Consider the following 19,404-nt stretch of genomic DNA (forward strand, 5'->3'; position numbering starts at 1 on the left):
TCCTGGACCGGGGATGAGGCCCTTGTCTCCTGCACTGTCAGATGGATTCTCTACCACCGGGTGACGAGTCTGTTCAGCTTTTTTTTCCCTTTTGAGACATATATATATATATTTATTGGAATATAATTGCTTTACAATATTGTGTTAGTTTGTGTTGTATGACATCGTCAATCAGCCGTAAGTATACATAAATCTCCCTCTTGCCCCTCCCTCCCGTGGTCTTCGTTTCACCCCTCTACTCAGCACAGACCACCAAGCTGAGCTCCCTGTGGCAAACAGCAGCTTCCCACCAGCTACCTATTTTAACCATCAGTTCAGTTTAGTTGCTCAGTCGTGTCTGACTCTGCGACCCCATGGAGTGCAGCACGCCAGGTGTCCCTCTCCATCACCAACTCCTGGAGCTTGCTCAAACTAATGTCCATTGAGTCAGTGATGCCATCCAACCACCTCATCCTCTGTCGGCCCCTTCTCTTCCCACTTTCAATCTTTCCCAGCGTCAGGGGCTCTTCAAATGAGTCACTTCTTCACATCAGATGGCAAAAGTATTGAGGTTTCAGCTTCAACATCAGTCCTTCCAATGAATATCAGGACTGATTTCCTCTAGGATGGACTGGTTGGATCTCCCTGCAGTCCAAGGGACTCTCAAGAGTCTTCTCCAACATTTTATTCATGGTGGTGTATATATGTCAGTGGTACCCTTTCAATTGGTCCCCCTCTTCTTCTCCTGCTGTGTCCACGTCTGATCTCTATATTTGTGCAAATATTGTCTTAACAGATATGTACAGAATTTCAAAAATGGTATTGATGAACTTATTTACTGAGCAGGAATATAGGCGCAGATGTAGTTCTTAAGCTTTTGCATGTTAAGCTTTCAAGGCATAAAATTCATTGACAATCATTCCACACATTTTACTGTTCTAGCCATGCGTTCTGGGAAACAAACTGACTCAGAAGGACAATGCAGATATTGGAGTGCAGTTTATTACACCGCCGGGGCCAAGGCAGAGTCTCCTCTTAGCAAGGACCCCGAACAATTTTTGAGAAAACTTTATATACTCTAAGTGTACTTGCTCAAACCCACCTCCCCAACTCCTTGAAACTAGTCTGGACAAGGTGAAAGAGAGATAGGATCAAAGTTAACCCATGATTCATGTGTCACAGGACTGAATAAACAGTGGATATTTATCAACAGGCCTGTGGTCATATCCCAATAAACAGAATGGAATTTACCACTTTGTTCTGTTACAGAGATGATTAACATATTCTTTTAGGCAACAGAGTCCAAGTACAAGTCCTGAGGCTCTTTCATGGGGGAGCAGGAGGGGGGATCTGATTTTCCATTGGTATGCCATTTCTACAGACACCAGGGCACAAGGTTCATAGTCCACTGGGAGGATGACCATGCCTTTAGCCTAATGCTCACAACCTGGTCTAAGATGGAGTCCAGCTCTGTCTGTTTCCTCCTTCATTACTAAGTGAAAGAAGCCCATTTGAAAATGATACAAAAAGTAGGATTTTTACAATAAGACTTTCTGGTGTAGGTAAATGTTCATTTGTGTGCTCAGTTGTGTCTGAGTATCTGTGATCCTAGGGGCTGTAGCCTGCCATGCTCACCTCTGTCCATACATTTCCCAGGAAAGGATACTGGAGTGGGTTGCCATCTCTTCCTCCAGGGGATCTTCCAGACCCAGAGATCGAACCCACATCACCTCGATGACCTGTATCAGCAGGCAGATTCCTTACCACTCAGTCACCTGGGAATCTAGTAAGAAATATAGAAGAGATTGAAAAGGTCCATGATTACTGTGGGATTCAAAGGAGGGACTATGAATATCCTAAGTCTAGAGAACTTTCAGGACCATGAAATAATTTGTGTTCAACTGTCATGATGGACACACGTTATTAAACATTTATCTAGAGGTATGGAGTGCACATTCCTAAAACAGGAACAGAGGGTTAAACTAGAGAGTTTATCTATTTACTGCCCACGTAGATTCAGCAGTGGTAACAAATGCTCACTCTGGTGGGGAAAGCTAAGTAGGGAGATTGTCCACATGTGGGAACAACAGGTATATGGGAAATGTCTATACTATATTCTCAAATCTGCAGTGAAATAAATCTTTTACAAAGTTGGTACTGGTGAATGCAGACTGAATATTTTTTAGAATATATAATATGAGAAAGATGAATATGCATCTATCTTTAATTTTTCCTTGGTCATTATGCTTTAAAGATGTGGGAAAATAGAGCTCTCTAAATGAAGCAGACAACGACCTGTAGCAGTTGATTCATAAAACCTAGGAAAACACACAGGAAGTAAACCAACAACATTTTCAGGTGTTTATTCATGTTTAATGTAACGTATGACAACACCGATCATTACTTCCTTGGTTGGTCATCAGATAGCATTTAGGGCATTGTTTTCAGAGGCATTAGACTCCGCCCATATGCACTGTGAACCTAGTGTGTCCAGCTCAGTTCAGTTCAGTTCAGTCCAGGTGCTCAGTCGCCCTGGACTGCAGCTCGCCAGGCCTCCTGCTGCCCCTGGTTTCTTCTCCAAGAAAGCGGGGATGGAAGTGCCTCCAGGCTCTTGGTCTCTGAAGTTGGAGGTGAGACACCTGCAGAGAGGTGGTCAGAAAGCGAATCATTTTGTGAAAACCTGTGTCCCCAGGCTGCAGAGGGGGGTGAACAAAACTAAGGACAGGGGAGACCTTTGGGAAGAATTCTGCAAGTAAAGCCTGGCAGGAACCCAAGACTCCCAGGTGATTCCCACCAAACACTCACCTCTCCCCTCCCAGCCCCCAAGGGTACAGGCAGGCTCTGGACCACCACACCCATCCTAGAAAGAGCCCCTCCCCAGGGAATCAGGTTGACCTTCTTTGTTTCTAGAAGTTCCCTCCCTAAACCCTCCCTTCCTGAGGTCTCAGGTGTGAGCTTTCCCCTCAGGGCTCTGAATGCGGGTCTTCCTCTTACATTTCTTTCACAACCCTCCTAGGGTGGGTCCGGTAGTACAGAAGGAGGGCCCACTGTCTCTCGAGAACTGTTCTCTGTAACTCGAAAAGGAAGGAGAAGAACTAGCCCAGACGATCTGCAAATAGTGTAGAGCACCAGGATGTGATTAGCATTATCAGGTTAGTCTTGATTCCCCACTACAGATTGGGAACACAGAAAGTCGAGGAGATCAGAAAAGGGTGAGGGAAACAGGAAAACTTTTTCTTCTCTTTCCCTGCAGCAGTTGCAGGTTAAACAGCTGCATGGATGCCTTTGAAGGTATTTTCTCAAGATGCAGATGTGAGTTTGCGACGTAACATCCCCAGAGAAGACGCAGAGCAGGAGGAAGAAGAGGAGGAAATGGCAGCTTCTCAGGTACGTGTCCTGTCCCGGGTGTGGGGCTGTGTCTGCTTTTCTTCCTGAAATGCCTGGACTGAGAACCTGCACACCTTTAGTTCTCTGCTTCTAACTTTTCTGCCTGCGTGTCTGTTATCAACTTCTTTATTTTTTCCTTTTCTTCTTATCATAGTGAAGCCTGGCTCTTTAGACCACTTCTTCCTTGAGTCCCAGAATCTTGTCTCTCTTGTGTGTATCCTGGCTTTCTACGGAGCATGATGAATTCTCAGCATGAATTAGCGACTTTCAACTGCTGAATATATTCCCTTTGTGAGAGGCACTGGTATCCAAGATTTGCACTGGGATGTGGTTCGGTGTTGGGATCTTAGGGAACTAGGGGAAATGCCATGATGAGTTTACATGGGGATGCAATTTCAGCTTTTTAGGAGTTAGAGAATGCCCTTATATATTGAATAAACTCAGTGATCCAGAATTTTTCACAAAATGCTCAGAAATAAAAAGAAAACTAGGAGATACTGTCCTCTGTAATGCTAAGACTTAGTAGTTAAACACATTGTTAGGTAGTTAGAATAGGGAAAAAGAGTCCAAAATGGAGGTGGCTAAAAGACCTGGAAGGGGAAGCCCGCGAAAATAGAACAAAGGATGGTCCTAGGGACTGGAGTGAGAACCTCAGGTAAAAGAAAAAACGCGCCTGCCTAGGCCCGATTTACATAAGACAGGCCCAGGGGCAGAGAAACAGATAAAAACAGGAGCCAAAGCCCTCTTCCTTCTCTCTCTCTCTCCCACTCGATGGGGCGATCTTCTTTTTGTGTCTTGGGATCGACATGTCCTCACAACTCAAAGATGGATTTTCCGGGTATTATCTAAATAAATAGAGCTGTAACACTGATTTATTTAAGAGCTATAACAGGGTCTGTCCTCCGAGAGCCATGACCCACCAAGGGGCTTTAATGTCCGTAACTCCAAATTTTTGTTGTGACGAGACAAAGAACCGAGGAACATACACTTGCGTGACAACATTGTAAGGATACAAAACAGAGTAAGTATATATGAAATGAATTTTGCATAACACTGATATTTTTTATGTCAGGTTCAAGCTATAAATTCCTTATTTTTTTCCGAAATGCCCAGGTTCTGATAGTGCATCTTCCCTGTGATCCATTTACACCATGACAGATGATGTCCACTGGCTCTGGTGATTTCTCTGAGATTATCAGGCTATAGAGTTCATTTTTTTTCCCCCTCTGTCTTTAGACAAGGGAATGAGGAACATGTGAAAACCCTCAGTTAATGGAGACACTCCACATCTTCTTGGTTTCTCTTTGCTTCGGAAAATGAACACTCACTCACTGTGTTAAGGATAGATACTGGGTTTTGGGAGTGGGAGTTTTCATCACTCAAGCCCAAGTGTGATGTTTCCAGTACACTCCACGCTCATATCAGAGACAAAGTCTTACTCACATCTTTGAATTTTTTTATCAAAATATTTGCAACAATCTTATTGGTGCTAATGTGTTTTCACCTGTGTTGAATGTCTAAGATACAGCTCAATAAAATGATCCAGTTTTTCAAGAAATTAAAGTTTCAGAACCAAGAGCTCTAATTTATCATATACCATTGTATATGTTTGCACCCTAGTGTATTTAAAATATACAAAGAATATCATCCACAAGTAGATGTATATATTTTAACCCATTAAAAAGAATCTCAATTTTATTGACATGAATATGAATGACTGAGCTGAACTGAACTGAACTTATTTTATTGACATGAATATCGATTTTATTGACATGAATATGAATGAACTCTGCTGAACTGAACTGAACTGAACATGAATCAGTTCAGTTCAGTCCAGTCGCTCATTCGTGTCTGACTCTTTGCGACCCCATGAACCGCAGCACTCCAGGTCTCCCTGTACATCACCAACTCCTGGAGTTTACCCAAACTCATGTCCATTGAGTCAGTGATGCCATCTAACCATCTCATCCTTTGTCGTCCCCTTCTCCTGCCTTCAATCTTTCCCAACATCAGGGTCTTTTCAAATGAGTCAGTTTTTCGCATCGGATGGCCAAAATATTGGAGTTTCAGCTTGAACATCAGTCCTTCCAATGAACTTCCAGACTGATTTCCTTTAGGATGGACTGATTGCATCTCCTTGCAGTCCAAGGGACTCTCAAGAGTCTTCTCCAACACCACAGTTCAAAAGCATCAATTCTTCTGTGCTCAGCCTTCTTTATAGCCCAACTCTCACATCCATACATGACTATTGGAAAAACCATAGCCTTGACTAGACGGACTTTTGTGGACAGAATAATGTTTCTTCTTTTTAATATGCTGTCTAGGTTGGTCATAACTTTCCTTCCAAGGAGTAAGCGTCTTTTAATTTCGTGGCTGCAGTCACCATCTACAGTGATTTTGAAGCCACCAAAAATAAAGTCAGCCAGTGTTTCCACTCTTTCCCCATCTATTTGCTATGAAGTGATGGGACCAGATGCCGTCATCTTAGTTTTCTAATGTTAGCTTTTCCTTAATACTCTTAGACAGTATGTAGTCTCATTTTAATATATGTCTGTATGCAGGAAAATGTTAAAATTATTTTTTTCCCTTGTTTTGGTATTCTCCCCAGTTATATAAAGTTCTTCTTAAAAAAATACACGTATTTATGTTTGACTGAGTTGTGTCTTGGTTGTAGCCTGCAGAATCTTGAAGCCATGTGGGAGACTTTGTTGCAGCAGGCAAACTTTAGCTGTGGGTGTGGCATCTAGTTCTCTAACAAGGGACTGAACCCAGCCCCCTGACTTGGGAGCTAAGACTACCAGGGAAGACCCTAGAAAAACTCCTATACACTTTCTTTAATGTTGTCTCTGTGTATTTGTGTTTTACCAGTTAAATTTTAGTTCACATAAACTGAAGCAAAATTCAAGATCTGTCATTTAATGAATGTTTGACAAAATATTTGCAAAACGGTGGAACAACAATGTTGTTGATTTTATATTATTTATGTGATGCATTCAAGACCCTGTAAAAACTTTTAGAAAGACATATAGTATATACTAAATAGTTGAAAGGATTATTGCTGCTATGGGTACTATTGTATCAGACCTGTCAGTTTTGTGAAACACTTAAAATTCAATGTTAAGTATCAATTCTTACCTTAGCGGTCTATGTCTTTGCTATTCAAAACGGTCATTCATGTATCAGAATTTTCAATATTACTAGTTAAAATAAGCTTGTTAAAAATGTGGCACATTGGCCCCACTCCAGAATTCTTAGATCAGAGCATCATGCTTTTAAAAAATATTTCCTGTTTCCTTGATAAGGGGCTTCCCTGGTGGCTCAGATGGTGAAGAATCTGCCTGCAGTGTGGGAGCCCCGGGTCCAATCCCTTGGTGGGGAAGATTCCCCTGGAGAAGGAAATGGCAACTCACTGCAGTATTCTTGCCTGAAAAATCCCATGGACAGAGAAGCCTGGCATGCTACACTCCATGGGGTCTGAAAGAATCAGACATGACTGAGTGACTAACATGCTTTCCTTGATAGACAGTTTATCCTGGGTCACAGGAGTACAACTCTCAAAAATAGATAAGTGAGTGTTGATGTGATTCTTTTATAATTTTTCTTCCAGATCAGAATAGTTTTTATAGTGGTCTGTGGATCATGTCTCATTCTCTTTTCCTGGGGTTATAAATACTGTGGAACATACAGCAGTATAAAAATTATATTCCTGTGTAACACCAGACATTCTCCTAAATCAAAATGATTTCTCTTGCTGGTTTCATCTTGGGTCACATTAGGAAGTCTTCCCAGGTCCACGTGGCTCATGTCCTTTATATTTCAGGGGCTGCTGACATTCCAGGATGTGACCATAGATTTCACTCAAGAGGAGTGGGAATGCCTGGACCCCGGTCAGCGGGAATTGTACAGGGACGTGATGTTAGAGAACTACGGGAATCTGGCCTGCTTGGGTGAGGATCACTTGCTTCCAGAATCTCTTATGTATCCTCAGGGTTTTGGTTCCTTCATTCTACAATGTTTCCTGGAATTTTCTGCTTTGTCCAGTAGAGGTTAAGATCCCTACTTTCCAGGGGAAAGTAACCTTCTTTCTTGATGTAACCTGTCTCCTTGTTGTTCAGTCGCTAAGTGATGTCCAACTCTTTGCGGTCCCGTGGAATGCAGCAAGCCAGGCTTCCCTAGCCTTCTTTAACTCCCAAAGTTTGCTCACATTCATATCCACTGAGTCAATAATGCTATTCAACCATCTCATCTTCTGCCATTCCCTCTCCTGCCCTCAATCTTTCCCAGCATCAGGGTCTTTTCCAATGAATTGGCTCTTCGCATCAGGTGGCCGAAGTATTGGAGCTTCAGCATCAGTCCTTCCAATGAATATTCAGGGTTGATTTCTTTAGGATGGACTGGTGTGATCACCTTGCTGTCCAAGGGACTCTCAAGAGTCTTCTCCAGCACCACAGTTCGAAGGCATCAATTCTTTGATGCTCAGCCTTCTTTATGTTCCAAATATCACATCCATACATGACTATTGAAAAAACCATACCTTTGACCTTTGTTGGCAAAGTGATGTCTCTGCTTTTTAATATGCTGTCTTTGTCATAGCTTTTCTTCCAAAGGGCAAGCATGTTTTAATTTTATGGCTGCAGTCACCATCTGCAGTAATTTTGGAGCCCACCCCTCTCCCAAAATTAAATTTGTCACTGTTTTCACTTTTCCCCTATCTATTTGCCATGAAGTGATGAGACTGGATGCCATGATCTTAGTTTTCTGAATGTTGAGTTTTAAGCCAGCTTTTTCACTCTCCTCTTTCACCCCCATCAAGAGCCTTTTTAGTTCCTCTTCAATTTGTGCCATTAGAGTGATATCATCTGTATATCTTAGGTTGTTGATATCTCTCCTGGTAATCTTGATTCCAGGTTGTGATTCATCCAGCCCAGCATTTCGCATGATGTACTCTGCATAGAAATTAAATAAGCAGGGTGGCCATGTACAGCCTTGATGTACTCCTTTCCCAATCTGCAACTAGTCAACTGTTCCATGTACAATTCTAACTGTTGCTTCTTGACCTGCATATTCTTCATTCTAGGTTGGTGGTAATTCTGTAAGTTCTGTGGTATCAAATAGTGCCACTCTCCTCTTAAAACCAGAACTCCACTACCTGCTTTTGCCTTAGTAGTACTTGAGCATAATATCAGAATCTGATTTTGATGCATTTGTCTTTTAAAGATGCTTCCAATAAACTATTTGGTGAAATCATTTTTTTTATGCTATTTTAACTTTCTACCTTGTCTTCTCTCTCACCTGAATACATATTGGATTGGAAATTGATGAATATCTCAGAAAACACACATTCCTTTTTCTGATGAACAGGTCTTGTGGTCTCTAAGCCGGACCTGGTCAAGTTTCTGGAGCAAATGAAGGATCCCTGGGATGTAAGGAGAATGGAGACAGCCATACACCCAGGTATGTGTCTTTGGATGAAGCAGATAAGTCAGGTGAGAGGGACAAGCATTGTGGAGGAAGTCATACTTTGTCGTGTGGTTTGAGAAAATCTGCTTCAGTGGAGACGATTTTGGATTAGCCTAGGTTTATTTCTGTCACTGTCATAGAGCGTCATCTCCTGACCCATTCCTGATTCTTTTTATCATTTGTGTATTTTTCTCTAGTGATTAATTTTCATACTTGCACTTAGAACCAAAATTCTTGTCTTGGCCTGGAACAACCTGCATGACCTGATAATTCGTCCATTTTGGGGAGGTTGTAGAAAATCTGCATGTTTCTGAGTAACTATATTAAGCCCTTTTAAAAGTGCTGATTCTGTCCCTAGTCAGAAGTGTGTGGGTGGAGCTATGAAAAAACTGCCAAACTTCTAGGAATACTGGGGACAGAGGTTTTTTGTTTTCTACCATATAATTTCCAGTGCACTGGAAACTACACATATGACCTTAGAAATAACATACTCAATTTCTTTCTTCACTGCATAAGACACCTCACTAAAATGAGAAAATGCAAATCTGAATTTTATGTTAAAGTTTCTCTTTTTTTATGTGAACTAACATTAAATGTGTTAAGTATATTTGTCCCAATTCATTAATGCTAAAATGCTTTAATATATTTATTTAACTCACAGAGTTTTTAAAGAGATTATTGACATGGGAGTTTAGAACATTTCCCACAGTGGTTTTTTCTGATTGTTCTCCACTATTAAGCTTATAGATTATATAGAGAAATCTTTAAGAAGAAATTTTTCTGTTCCAAAAATGCTATTTTACAATGTTATGTGAGGTTTGCTATACAGAAAGAATAAGTGATACATATACACATTTCCCTTCTTGAGGAGATTTCCTTCCCATCTAGGTCACCACAGAGCATTGAGTAGAGTTCCCTGTGTTCTCACCATATTTTTCAAGTCTCACTTCTCATGTGATTTGTTAAGAACTTTTACCTTATTAAATCTATCTTGTTTGTTGTGAAACATCCCAGGACTTTATCGTTTCTGCTATCTATTTCTGATTAGTTCTAGGTCAGTAGCATTTACTATTTTAGACTCTATTAGAACATGCTCAGATAACATGAGTGGTAAGTGGGTTAAATAATTAGTAGGCATTAGCATTTGTGAAAACATTTTGTTTGTAAATTTGATTACTTAAAGCAAAAATTAACCATTACACTGCTCAACTTCTCCTCGCTTCCTTGTTCCTGCAGGTTTCTATCTTGACTTCTCCTCTGCACCATACTCCTCTATCATCTCATCTTGTCCAATGTTCTGTGTTTGTGGTCTCTGTTCTGCAGGCTGCAGATCCTAGTTCCTCTTGCTATGGTGTTTGCTCCCTGGCGGGTGAGGTGGTCCTGAGACTTGTGCCCTTATGCCCTTGAGAGGGGGTTGATTGTTACTATTGTGATCAGAGCCTGCCCGGATCCTGAGGGCCCCTTCGCCTTTCCTCTGTGGCTGTCACTGTCTGTGGCGGGCTCTGCTTCCTGATTGGTGGAGCAGAGGTCCAGATCTGAAATGAGCTCTGCTCTGATCTGTGGTGCTGCTGATCTAGTGGAACTGGTGCACACCCCCTGGGAGGGAAGCCACTGAGTGTTGCTCCTCTGGGGATGTTCTCCTCAGAGAGTGCTCTGCATGTCATCTTTCATGTGCTGTGCGAGCTCTCGTGTGACCCTATGTAGGCATTGATCTTGGCCGCACCTCAACCATAGGTATGCTGGCACTTGACCCTGGTGTCTCTTAGATATTATTTTCACCAGGTCACCAGCAGAGATCCACTGTAGTCATATCCCAGGTGTACATTCATTGTGGAGCTGGACCCACTGTGGTGCTATGGGGGCAATGTAGACTGTGACCTGGCCCAAATGCCTCATGTGTGTGCCTACAAAGTCTACAGTTGCTAAAGCCAGACTGGTCTTGATTGCCAGAGCCTCATTTCCATCCAGATGTTCTGTTGGACTGAGTTTACCAAGCCAGTTGTGGGGTGTAACACCATGGTTTGTATAGATGCAAGGAGAGGTCTCAGCTTTTCTTGCTTAGTGGCAGGGCCTTGGGGCTCAGCTGTGGTTTCAGTACCACCTGTACATTGGGACCACCCACAGGCCTGTGCCCTGAACATTTCCCTGGAGCCCATGAGACTACCATGGTGGGGAGGAGGATGGGGAGGAGGAAGCAGCTGTGGAGGTCATGAGATCACCCACCTAGCTGCGAGCCATTCCTCATGTCTGGAGAGGCAGGGACAGGCACAGGGGCAGAGAGGTTGCAAGGAGGTTCTTCCCTTCGGGCATCACTCAGCAGCCCCGCTTTGCTTCTCTGGTGGTTCAGGCTTCCTCCGCAAGCATCCCATTTGCAGAGCTCCTCCCTCCCTCCCGTCCACTCAGGATGTCTCCTTATGGCCAACTGTAGTCCTCTACCTGGGTCTGCTCTCCGAAACCCACGTTCCAGCACCCAGCCCTTGTCTGCATCGGAGGACACCCTCTCAGGCTGGGTGGGCAGGGCAAGGGTCAGTACCCTGCGTACAGGTCTCACTCTGTCCTGCACGCTGGTTGCCGTGTTCTCTTCCCACAGAGGACGAGGCTCCCCTGTCTGTCCCAACTGAGCTTCCCCCAGTGAGGGTCTTCCCTGGATGTGGAGACCTCTCCTCTCTTCAGATCCCCCCAGGGTTGTGCGGGTCCCATCCGGCTTCTTTTCCTCTCCCCTTTCCTCCATCTCTCTCTTGTCCTACCTGGCTCAGCAGGGATCTTTCTTGTCCTTTCAGGTGTCCAAGTTCCTCTGCCCGTGTTCCTCAGGGCTCTGTGAGAATTTTTCCACTTCAAGATGTATTCTTGATGCTTTGGTGGAGAGAGATGAACTCCACGTCTTCCGAATCCTCTACCATCTTGACTCCTTCTATCTCGGTTTTAGGCTTAATCTAGCCAAGTGTATGCCAATTTTATGTAAATTGTAAACTATATTCCCCAAGAATAGTAAGTAAAATAACTTATCATTTGGTATCTTTCAGCTGTGTCTTCTCACGACACCCAGGGTTTGAGGACCCAAAAGCCAGGCTTAGAAGATTTACTCCCAACAGCAAAGCTAGGAATATATGAAAGATTTCACCTTGCAAATTTACATTTAACCAACGACTGGGAATCTATGAGGGCATATAAAGAGCGGAGAGCATGTTATGATGGACACAACCAAGTTGGTTCTGTTTCCCATAAAGTAAACATTCCCATCAAAAGAAATCAAGGATGTGAATCAAATAAGGAAAAACCAATTTCAGGTGACCACTTTCAGTCATCAACATGTGCAGATAAGTGGATATTTGTCAGGAAAAATCCACATCATCTCTTGAAACATACATGTTCTCTGAAGGGAAATGAGGAAAATTTGGAAAGTCATCTAGTCTCTACTGCAAATACTCATTCAAACCTATACTCTGAGCATAGGTGTCTATTAAATATACATTCAAACATGTCTGGAAACGAGAAAGTTAAAAATGAGGGGGAAAATCCCAAATACAATCAATTTGAGGGATCCTTTAACAAGGGTTTCTTGTTCTTCAACCAGCAACTATTTTCTCCTTGTTGCAAAATCTGTAATGTTGAAAATAATGGGAGAGACCTTATTCAACCATCATTGGTCAATACATATGGAGGTATAATTAGTGCGGAACAACTTTCCAAGTGTAACAAAATGAGGAATGCTGTAAGCAGGAGCTCTACCCCCAACAAATACAAGCGTATACCTGATAGAATGAGAAGCTCTTCATGCAATGAAACAGGGCATAATGTTGACCAAGACTCATATCTCATGAAACAACAGGGACATCAATTTTCAGACAACAATTCTAAACATCATAAGTGTAGGAATATATTTTATCAAAGCTCAAATCTTACTATTAATACTTATAAGAATATGGATGTTGGAGAGAAGACTTATAATTGTTATGATTATGGTAAAGTTTTTAACCAGTCTCCAAAACTTATTCAACAGCAGAATATTCAGACTAAGTGGAAACATTGCAAGTGTAATACATGTGGAAAAGTCTTTAGTAACTCACCAAATCGAAGTAGACATGGGAAAATTCATACAGGAAGAAAATATTTCAAATGTATAGCATGTGGCCAAACCTTTAATCAGAGTTCCTATTTAACTGAACATCTGGGAATCCATGCTGGGAAGAAACTATACAAATGTACAGAATGTGAGAAAGTCTTTATCTGCTGTTCATGTGTTACTCAACATCAGCAAATTCACACTAGGGAGAGACCTTATAAATGTACAGACTGTGGCAAAGCCTTTATCCATTTTTCACTTCTTACTCGACATCAACGAATCCATTCTGGGGAGAGACCTTATAAATGTACAGCATGTTGCAAAGCCTTTATCCGTTATTCACTTCTTACTCGACATCAACGAATCCATACTGGGGAGAGACCTTATAAATGTACAGACTGTGGCAAGGCTTTTAAGCACAGTTCAAATTTAACTCAACATCACCGAATCCATACTGGGGAGAGACCTTATAAATGTACAGCATGTGGCAAGGCTTTTAAGCACACTTCAAATTTAACTCAACATCAGCGAATCCATACCGGGGAAAGGCCTTATAAATGTACAGACTGTGGCAAATCCTTTTCCCACAATTCAGGTCTTTCTCGACATCAGAGAGTTCATACTGCAGAGAAATGTTAGAAATGTAAGGAATGTGGCCGAGAATTTCATCACAGCCATCACCTCACTCACAATCAGAGAATACATACTGCAGAGAAACCCTAGAAATGAATCAGTGATAAAAAAAAAAATTTGGTCCTAAATATACAATTTTGAAAAAAACCAGAGTTTTCTTTGGAAAGGTACATGAATGAAATAGAAAAATGTAGAAAACTGCTTAATCAAACGTAACTCAGTACCAGACAATTCATACTAGAAAGCATTTCATTAGTACCACTTTTGTTGAATTACTCAAAGCAGAAACACTGTAGCAAGTATTCCATAAGTAAAACACATACAAAATTGATATGTTAGTATGGATCACAAGATGAAGGGGTGGATATTTGCAGAGGTATAATTATTATTAATGTATCCTTGTTTATGTTAATGTTATTTGAGATTATTAAGGAACGAAAAGGAATGTATTTCAACTCTCAAATTACTACATGCTGTGATTTGTTTCTACTGTATATATGAACTTCTGTTTTTGATGGTTGTTGCGCAATGGTAAGAGAAGCCCTTCTATATGAAGTGGGAATCATTTACATTTATTCTCCAATTTATAAGATTAAGAACACAGTCATGTTATATACACACTAAACCTCTGAATGGAGGTATTTCTCACTGATGTCAAACACCTCAGTGGTCACCATGATGTAAGTGATCAGGGAATAAAGTAAGACAGAAGTTTGCTCTAAGTTTTCAATAATTATGTCAGTTGCTTTTTAAGCATAAAACAAGGATAGTTCATGAAAATCTAAGGTATTTTTATAACAGCAACATAGAGAAATCATGCATATTATCTGGCAGGGTTGAAGTAAAGACACCTCTTCTATCTGATGTAAGTGTAGAAAATTCTGGAAAAGTCATATTAATATAATTAATGTCCATCCATGTTTAGTAAATTAGCCTCCATTTTGTAAACCATATCAATCACATTCTCAGATCATTTCATCAAAGAAACAGGACAGTTTTTAGAAGCTTGTAATGTGTATTTTAATCAAGGATCAAACAACAATTGTAAAAGGTTTTGTTCCACCTGTGCAAAATTAATGTATCTTAATAAAAGTGAATGGTTTTTCAGTGTGGCAATTGATGTGGAATGAATGAAGGGTTAACGCACCACCAGCATTAACCTCTCCCACCTATTTAAGGTTGCAGGAAAAGTAACCTAATGATAAACTATTTGAAGCACAGGGGGATGACATCTGTAGAAATTAGTTCCTTACTGCCATTAAACCTCTCATAACTTCATATATTTCCCACCATTTCTACGTTGTATCTCCTCTTTCATTTTTATCTACTTGGACATCGTGGTGGTTCTAATAAGAAGGATCATACAGAGTACTGTTGAGAGCTCCCCTGAACTGCTCCATGCTGTTACTGCCTCAGCATCTGTCTGGGGAGCAGGCAGCCTGCAGGTCCTTGAACTCACACCAGCCAGTCCTGTGAGCACCTGCCCTAGATGACCCCTTCCTTGGGACCAGCAGTCTTGCTGAACCCCAGGGTCTACTGCACAGGCTCCCCTTCAGTGATACCCTCAGAGCTCACCAGAATCTTGCTCGACTTTCTTTGAATGGACCCCTCCACACTCAGCCTGTGGGACCCACAGCACATCACCCAGGGTCAGGTCTGAACCTCAAGTACTGGAAGTTTCTCTGCCTGGTTCTAGCCTTGACCTTCCTCAGGGGCCCTCAAGGCTTGCTGTGAATTCTCTGAGGACCTATAGTCATAAACTCACCTGCTGCAATTGTCCTTTGTTCTCCTGTTAGTTAAAACTTTTCAGGGGCTCATTTAAGCAAATGTAAGTTTAACAAAGTCACAAAAAGAATAATCAACAGCCATGATGGGAAAATTCTGAACCAAGATTTATAAAATCTTACCCTGTATCATTCTTAGCACATGTGTCTTGTAAGGCTTAAAGGAGCTGTTTTCTCATGGCTTTCACATACTTTGAATGCAATATATAAATATCTGAAGATATATACATAATATGATTTATATAACACATTAAATACAAGATATAAATATCTGAAGTAAACATGTTAGCAATGAGAAACCCAAGAAAGAATATGTCAGTGTATGTGTATTCTTACATGTTTAACTTAGAGAATTTAAAAATGCTAGGTCAAAGCTGGTCATTTCAGAATTGCAGATGATTTATTAGAAACTATAAAACTTGTCAATTTGTTGATTAATCTACTTTTCATGGAATTCATTTCCTTAAATGTCAGTCGGTTATGTTTTTTAAGGAACTTCCACACTGTCCACCCAGGTGACTGCACCAGCTTACATTCCCTCCAGCAATGTAGGAGGTTCCCTGATCTCCAAGCCCCTTCAGCGTTTATGATATTATTAGTGGGCTTTTTGCTCATTGTTCTTCTGGCTGGCATGCCTTGATACATCCCTGTAGCTTTGTTCTGCATTTCTTATTCTTTAGCGGTGGTGAGCATCTTTCTTTTGCCTCCTTCCCATGGAAAAGAGCAAGCTGCCCCGCCCAGCCTCAGCAGCTGTGGGGCACAGGCTTAGTCTCCCCACAGCATGTGGAGTATTCCTGGACCAGGCATGAAGCCCTTGTCCCTTGCAGTCTCAGATGGATTCTCCACCACCGGGTGACCAGTCTGTTTAGCTTTTTTTCCTTTTGAGACATATATATATATTTATTTATTTATTGGAATATAATTGCTTTACAATGTTGTGCTAGTTTGTGCTGTATGATATCATCAATCAGCCGGAAGTATACGTAAATCTTCTCCCTCTTGGCCCTCCCTCCCGTGGTCTCCGTTTCACCCCTCTCCTCAGCACAGAGCACCAAGCTGCGCTCCCTGTGGTAAACAGCAGCTTCCCACCAGCTACCTATTTTAATCATCAGTTCAGTTCAGTTGCTCAGTCGTGTCTGACTCTTTCCGACCCCATGGAGTGCTGCACGCCAGGTCTCCCTGTCCATTACCAACTCCTGGAGCTTGCTCAAACTGATGTCCATTGAGTCAGTGATGCCATCCAACCACCTCATCGTCTGTCGGCCCCTTCTCCTCCCCCTTTCAATCTGTCCCAGCGTCAAGCTCTCTTCAAATGAGTCAGTTCTTCACATCAGATTGCCAAAGTATTGAAGTTTCAGCTTCAACATCACTCCTTCCAATGAATATCAAGACTGATTTCCTTTCGGATGGACTGGTTGGATCTCCCTGCAGTCCAAGGGACTCTCAGGAGTCTTCTCCAACGTTTTCCTCATGGTGGTGTATATATGTCAGTTGTACCCTTTCAATTGGTCCCCCTCTTCTTCTCCTGCTGTGTCCATGTCTGATCTCTATATTTGTGCAAATATTGCCTTAACAGATATGTATGGAATTTAAAATATGGTATTGATGAACTTATTTACTGAGCAGGAATATAGGCGCAGAGGTAGTTCTTAAGCTTTTGCATGTTAAGCTTTCAAGGCATAAAATACATTCCATACATTTTATGGCTGTAGCCATGTGTTCTGGAAAACAAACTGACTCAGAAGGACAATGCAGTGCAGTGGAGTGCAGTTTATTATACCGGTGGGGCCAAGGCAGAGTCTCCTCTTAGCCAAGGACCCCGAACAGTTTTTGTGAAAACTTTATATACCCTAAGTGTACTTGCTCAAACCCAGCTCCCCAAATTCCTTGAAACTAGTCTGGAGAAGGTAAAAGAGAGATAGGATCAAAGTTAACCCATGATTCATGTGTCACATGACTAAATAAACAGTGGATATTTATCAACAGTCGTGTGGTCATATCCCAATAAACAGAATGGAATTTACCACTTTCTTCTGTTACAGAGATAATTAACATATTGTTTTAGGCAACAGAGTCCTAGTACAAGTACTGAGGCTTTTGGGGCGGGGGTGGGGGGTGGGGCGGGGTGGGATCTGATTTTCCTTTGGTGTGCCATTCCTACAGACACCGGGGCGCAAAGTAAAGAGTCCACTGGGAGGGTGACTGTGCGTGTAGCCTAATGCTCACAGCCTGGCCTAAGACAGAGTCCAGCTCTCTCTGTTTCCTCCTTCATTACTAAGTGAAAGAAGCCCATTTGAAAATGCTACAAAAAGTAGGATTTTTACAATATGGCTTTTTGGTGTAGGTAAATGTTCATATGTGCTCAGTTGTGTCTGAGTATCTGTGATCCCAGGGGCTGTAGCCTGCCAGGCTCACATCTGTCCATAGATTTCCCAGGAAAGGATACTGGAGTGGGTTGCCATCTCTTCCTCCAGGGGATATTCGTGACCCAAGGGTTGAACCTGCATCACCTGGATGTCCTGCATCGGCAGGGAGATTCCTTACCACTCAGTCACCTGGGAATCTAGTAAGAAATATAGAAGAGATTGAAAAGGTCCATGATTACTGTGGGTTTTGAAGGAGGGACTATGAATATCCTCAGTCTAGAGAACTTTCCAGACCATGAAATAATTTGTGTTAAACTGTCATGATTGACACATGTTACTAAACATTTATCTAGAGGTATGGAGTGCACATTCCTAAAAGAGGAACACAGGGGTAGACTAGAGAGTTGATCTATTTACTGCCCATGTAGATTCATCAGTGGTAACAAATGCTCACTCTGGTGGGGAAAGCTAAGTAGGGAGATTGTCCACATGTGGGAACAAGAGGTATATGGGAAATGTCTATACTTTATTCTGAATTCTACTGTGAAATAAATCTTCTACAAACTTGGTATTGGTGAATGCAGACTGAATATTTTTTAGAATATATAATATGAGAAAGATGAATATGCTTCTATCTTTAATTTTTCCTTGGTCATTATGCTTTAAAGATGTGGGAAAATAGAGCTCTCTAAATGGAGGAGACAATGAACTGGAGCAGTTGATTCATAAAACCTAGAAAAACACACACAGGAAGTAGAGCAGCAACATTCTCAGGTGTTAAATCATGTTTAATGCAACTTATCAGAACACCGAACATTACTTCCTTGGTTGGTCATCAGATAGCATTCAGGGCATCATTTTCAGTGGCGTTTGGCTCCGCCCAAACGCACTGTGAACCTAGCGTGTCCTGCTCACTTCAGTTCAGGTCAGTCGCTCAGTCGCCCTGGACTGCATCTCGCCAGGCCTCCTGCTGCCCCTGGTTTTCTCTCCAAGAAATTGGGGATGGAAATGCCTCCAGGCTCCTGGTCTCTGAAGTTGCAGGTGCCACGCCTGCAGAGAGGTGGTCACAAAGCAAATCATTTCGTGAAAACCTGTGTCCCCAGGCTGCAGAGGGGGGTGAAAAAAGCTAAGGACAGGGGAGACCTTTGGGAAGAATTCTGCAAGTAAAGCCTGGCAGGAACCCAAGACCCCCAGGTGATTCCCACCACTCACTCACCTCTCCCCTCCCAGCCCCCAAGGGTACAGGCAGGCTCTGGACCACCACACCCATCCTAGAAAGAGCCCCTCCCCAGGGAATCAGGTTGACCTTCTTTGCTTCTGGAAGTTCCCTCCCTAAACCCTCCCTTCCTGAGGTCTCAGGTGTGAGGTTTCCCCTCAGGGCTCTGAATGGGGGTCTTCCTCTTACGTTTCTTTCACAACCTTCCTAGGGTGGGTCAGGTAGTAGAGAAGCAGGGTCCACTGTCTCTCGTGAACTGTTCTCTGTAACTTGAAAAGGAAGGAGAAGAACTAGCCCAGACAATCTGCAAATAGTGTAGAGCACCAGGATGTGATTAGCATTATCAGGTTAGTCTTGATTCCCCACTACAGATTGGGAACACAGAAAGTCGAGAAGGAGCTCAGAAAAGGGTGAGGGAAACAGGAAAACTTTTTCTTCTCTTTCCCTGCAGCAGTTGCAGGTTAAAGAGCTGCATGGATGTCTTTGAAGGTATTTTCTCAAGATGCAGATGTGAGT

The 19,404-nt window shown here is 42.2% G+C and overlaps 4 protein-coding genes across 4 annotated transcripts in view; 3 read left to right on the plus strand and 1 right to left on the minus strand.

Annotated features, from left to right (window-relative positions):
- The window catches only part of LOC122692444 (thymosin beta-4-like), a 567,005-nt gene that overhangs the window by 268,557 nt on the left and 279,044 nt on the right, over positions 1 to 19,404 (plus strand). The window lies entirely within an intron of this gene.
- The window catches only part of LOC122692415 (zinc finger protein 345-like), a 564,572-nt gene that overhangs the window by 225,264 nt on the left and 319,904 nt on the right, over positions 1 to 19,404 (minus strand). The window lies entirely within an intron of this gene.
- LOC122692418 (zinc finger protein 501-like) overlaps positions 1 to 19,404 on the plus strand; it is a 147,468-nt gene that overhangs the window by 43,006 nt on the left and 85,058 nt on the right. The window lies entirely within an intron of this gene.
- On the plus strand, positions 1,685 to 16,380 carry LOC122691423 (zinc finger protein 736-like). Its single transcript, XM_043897981.1, has 6 exons — positions 1,685 to 1,765; positions 3,233 to 3,366; positions 7,187 to 7,313; positions 8,728 to 8,820; positions 11,850 to 12,572; positions 16,349 to 16,380. Exons 2-6 carry the CDS (start codon positions 3,259 to 3,261, stop codon positions 16,378 to 16,380), a joined length of 1,083 nt encoding a protein of 360 aa, XP_043753916.1. The 5' UTR covers positions 1,685 to 1,765; positions 3,233 to 3,258.

The sequence above is a fragment of the Cervus elaphus genome, chromosome 4 (genome assembly GCF_910594005.1).
Source record: "Cervus elaphus chromosome 4, mCerEla1.1, whole genome shotgun sequence".
Taxonomy (NCBI): Eukaryota; Metazoa; Chordata; class Mammalia; order Artiodactyla; family Cervidae; genus Cervus; species Cervus elaphus.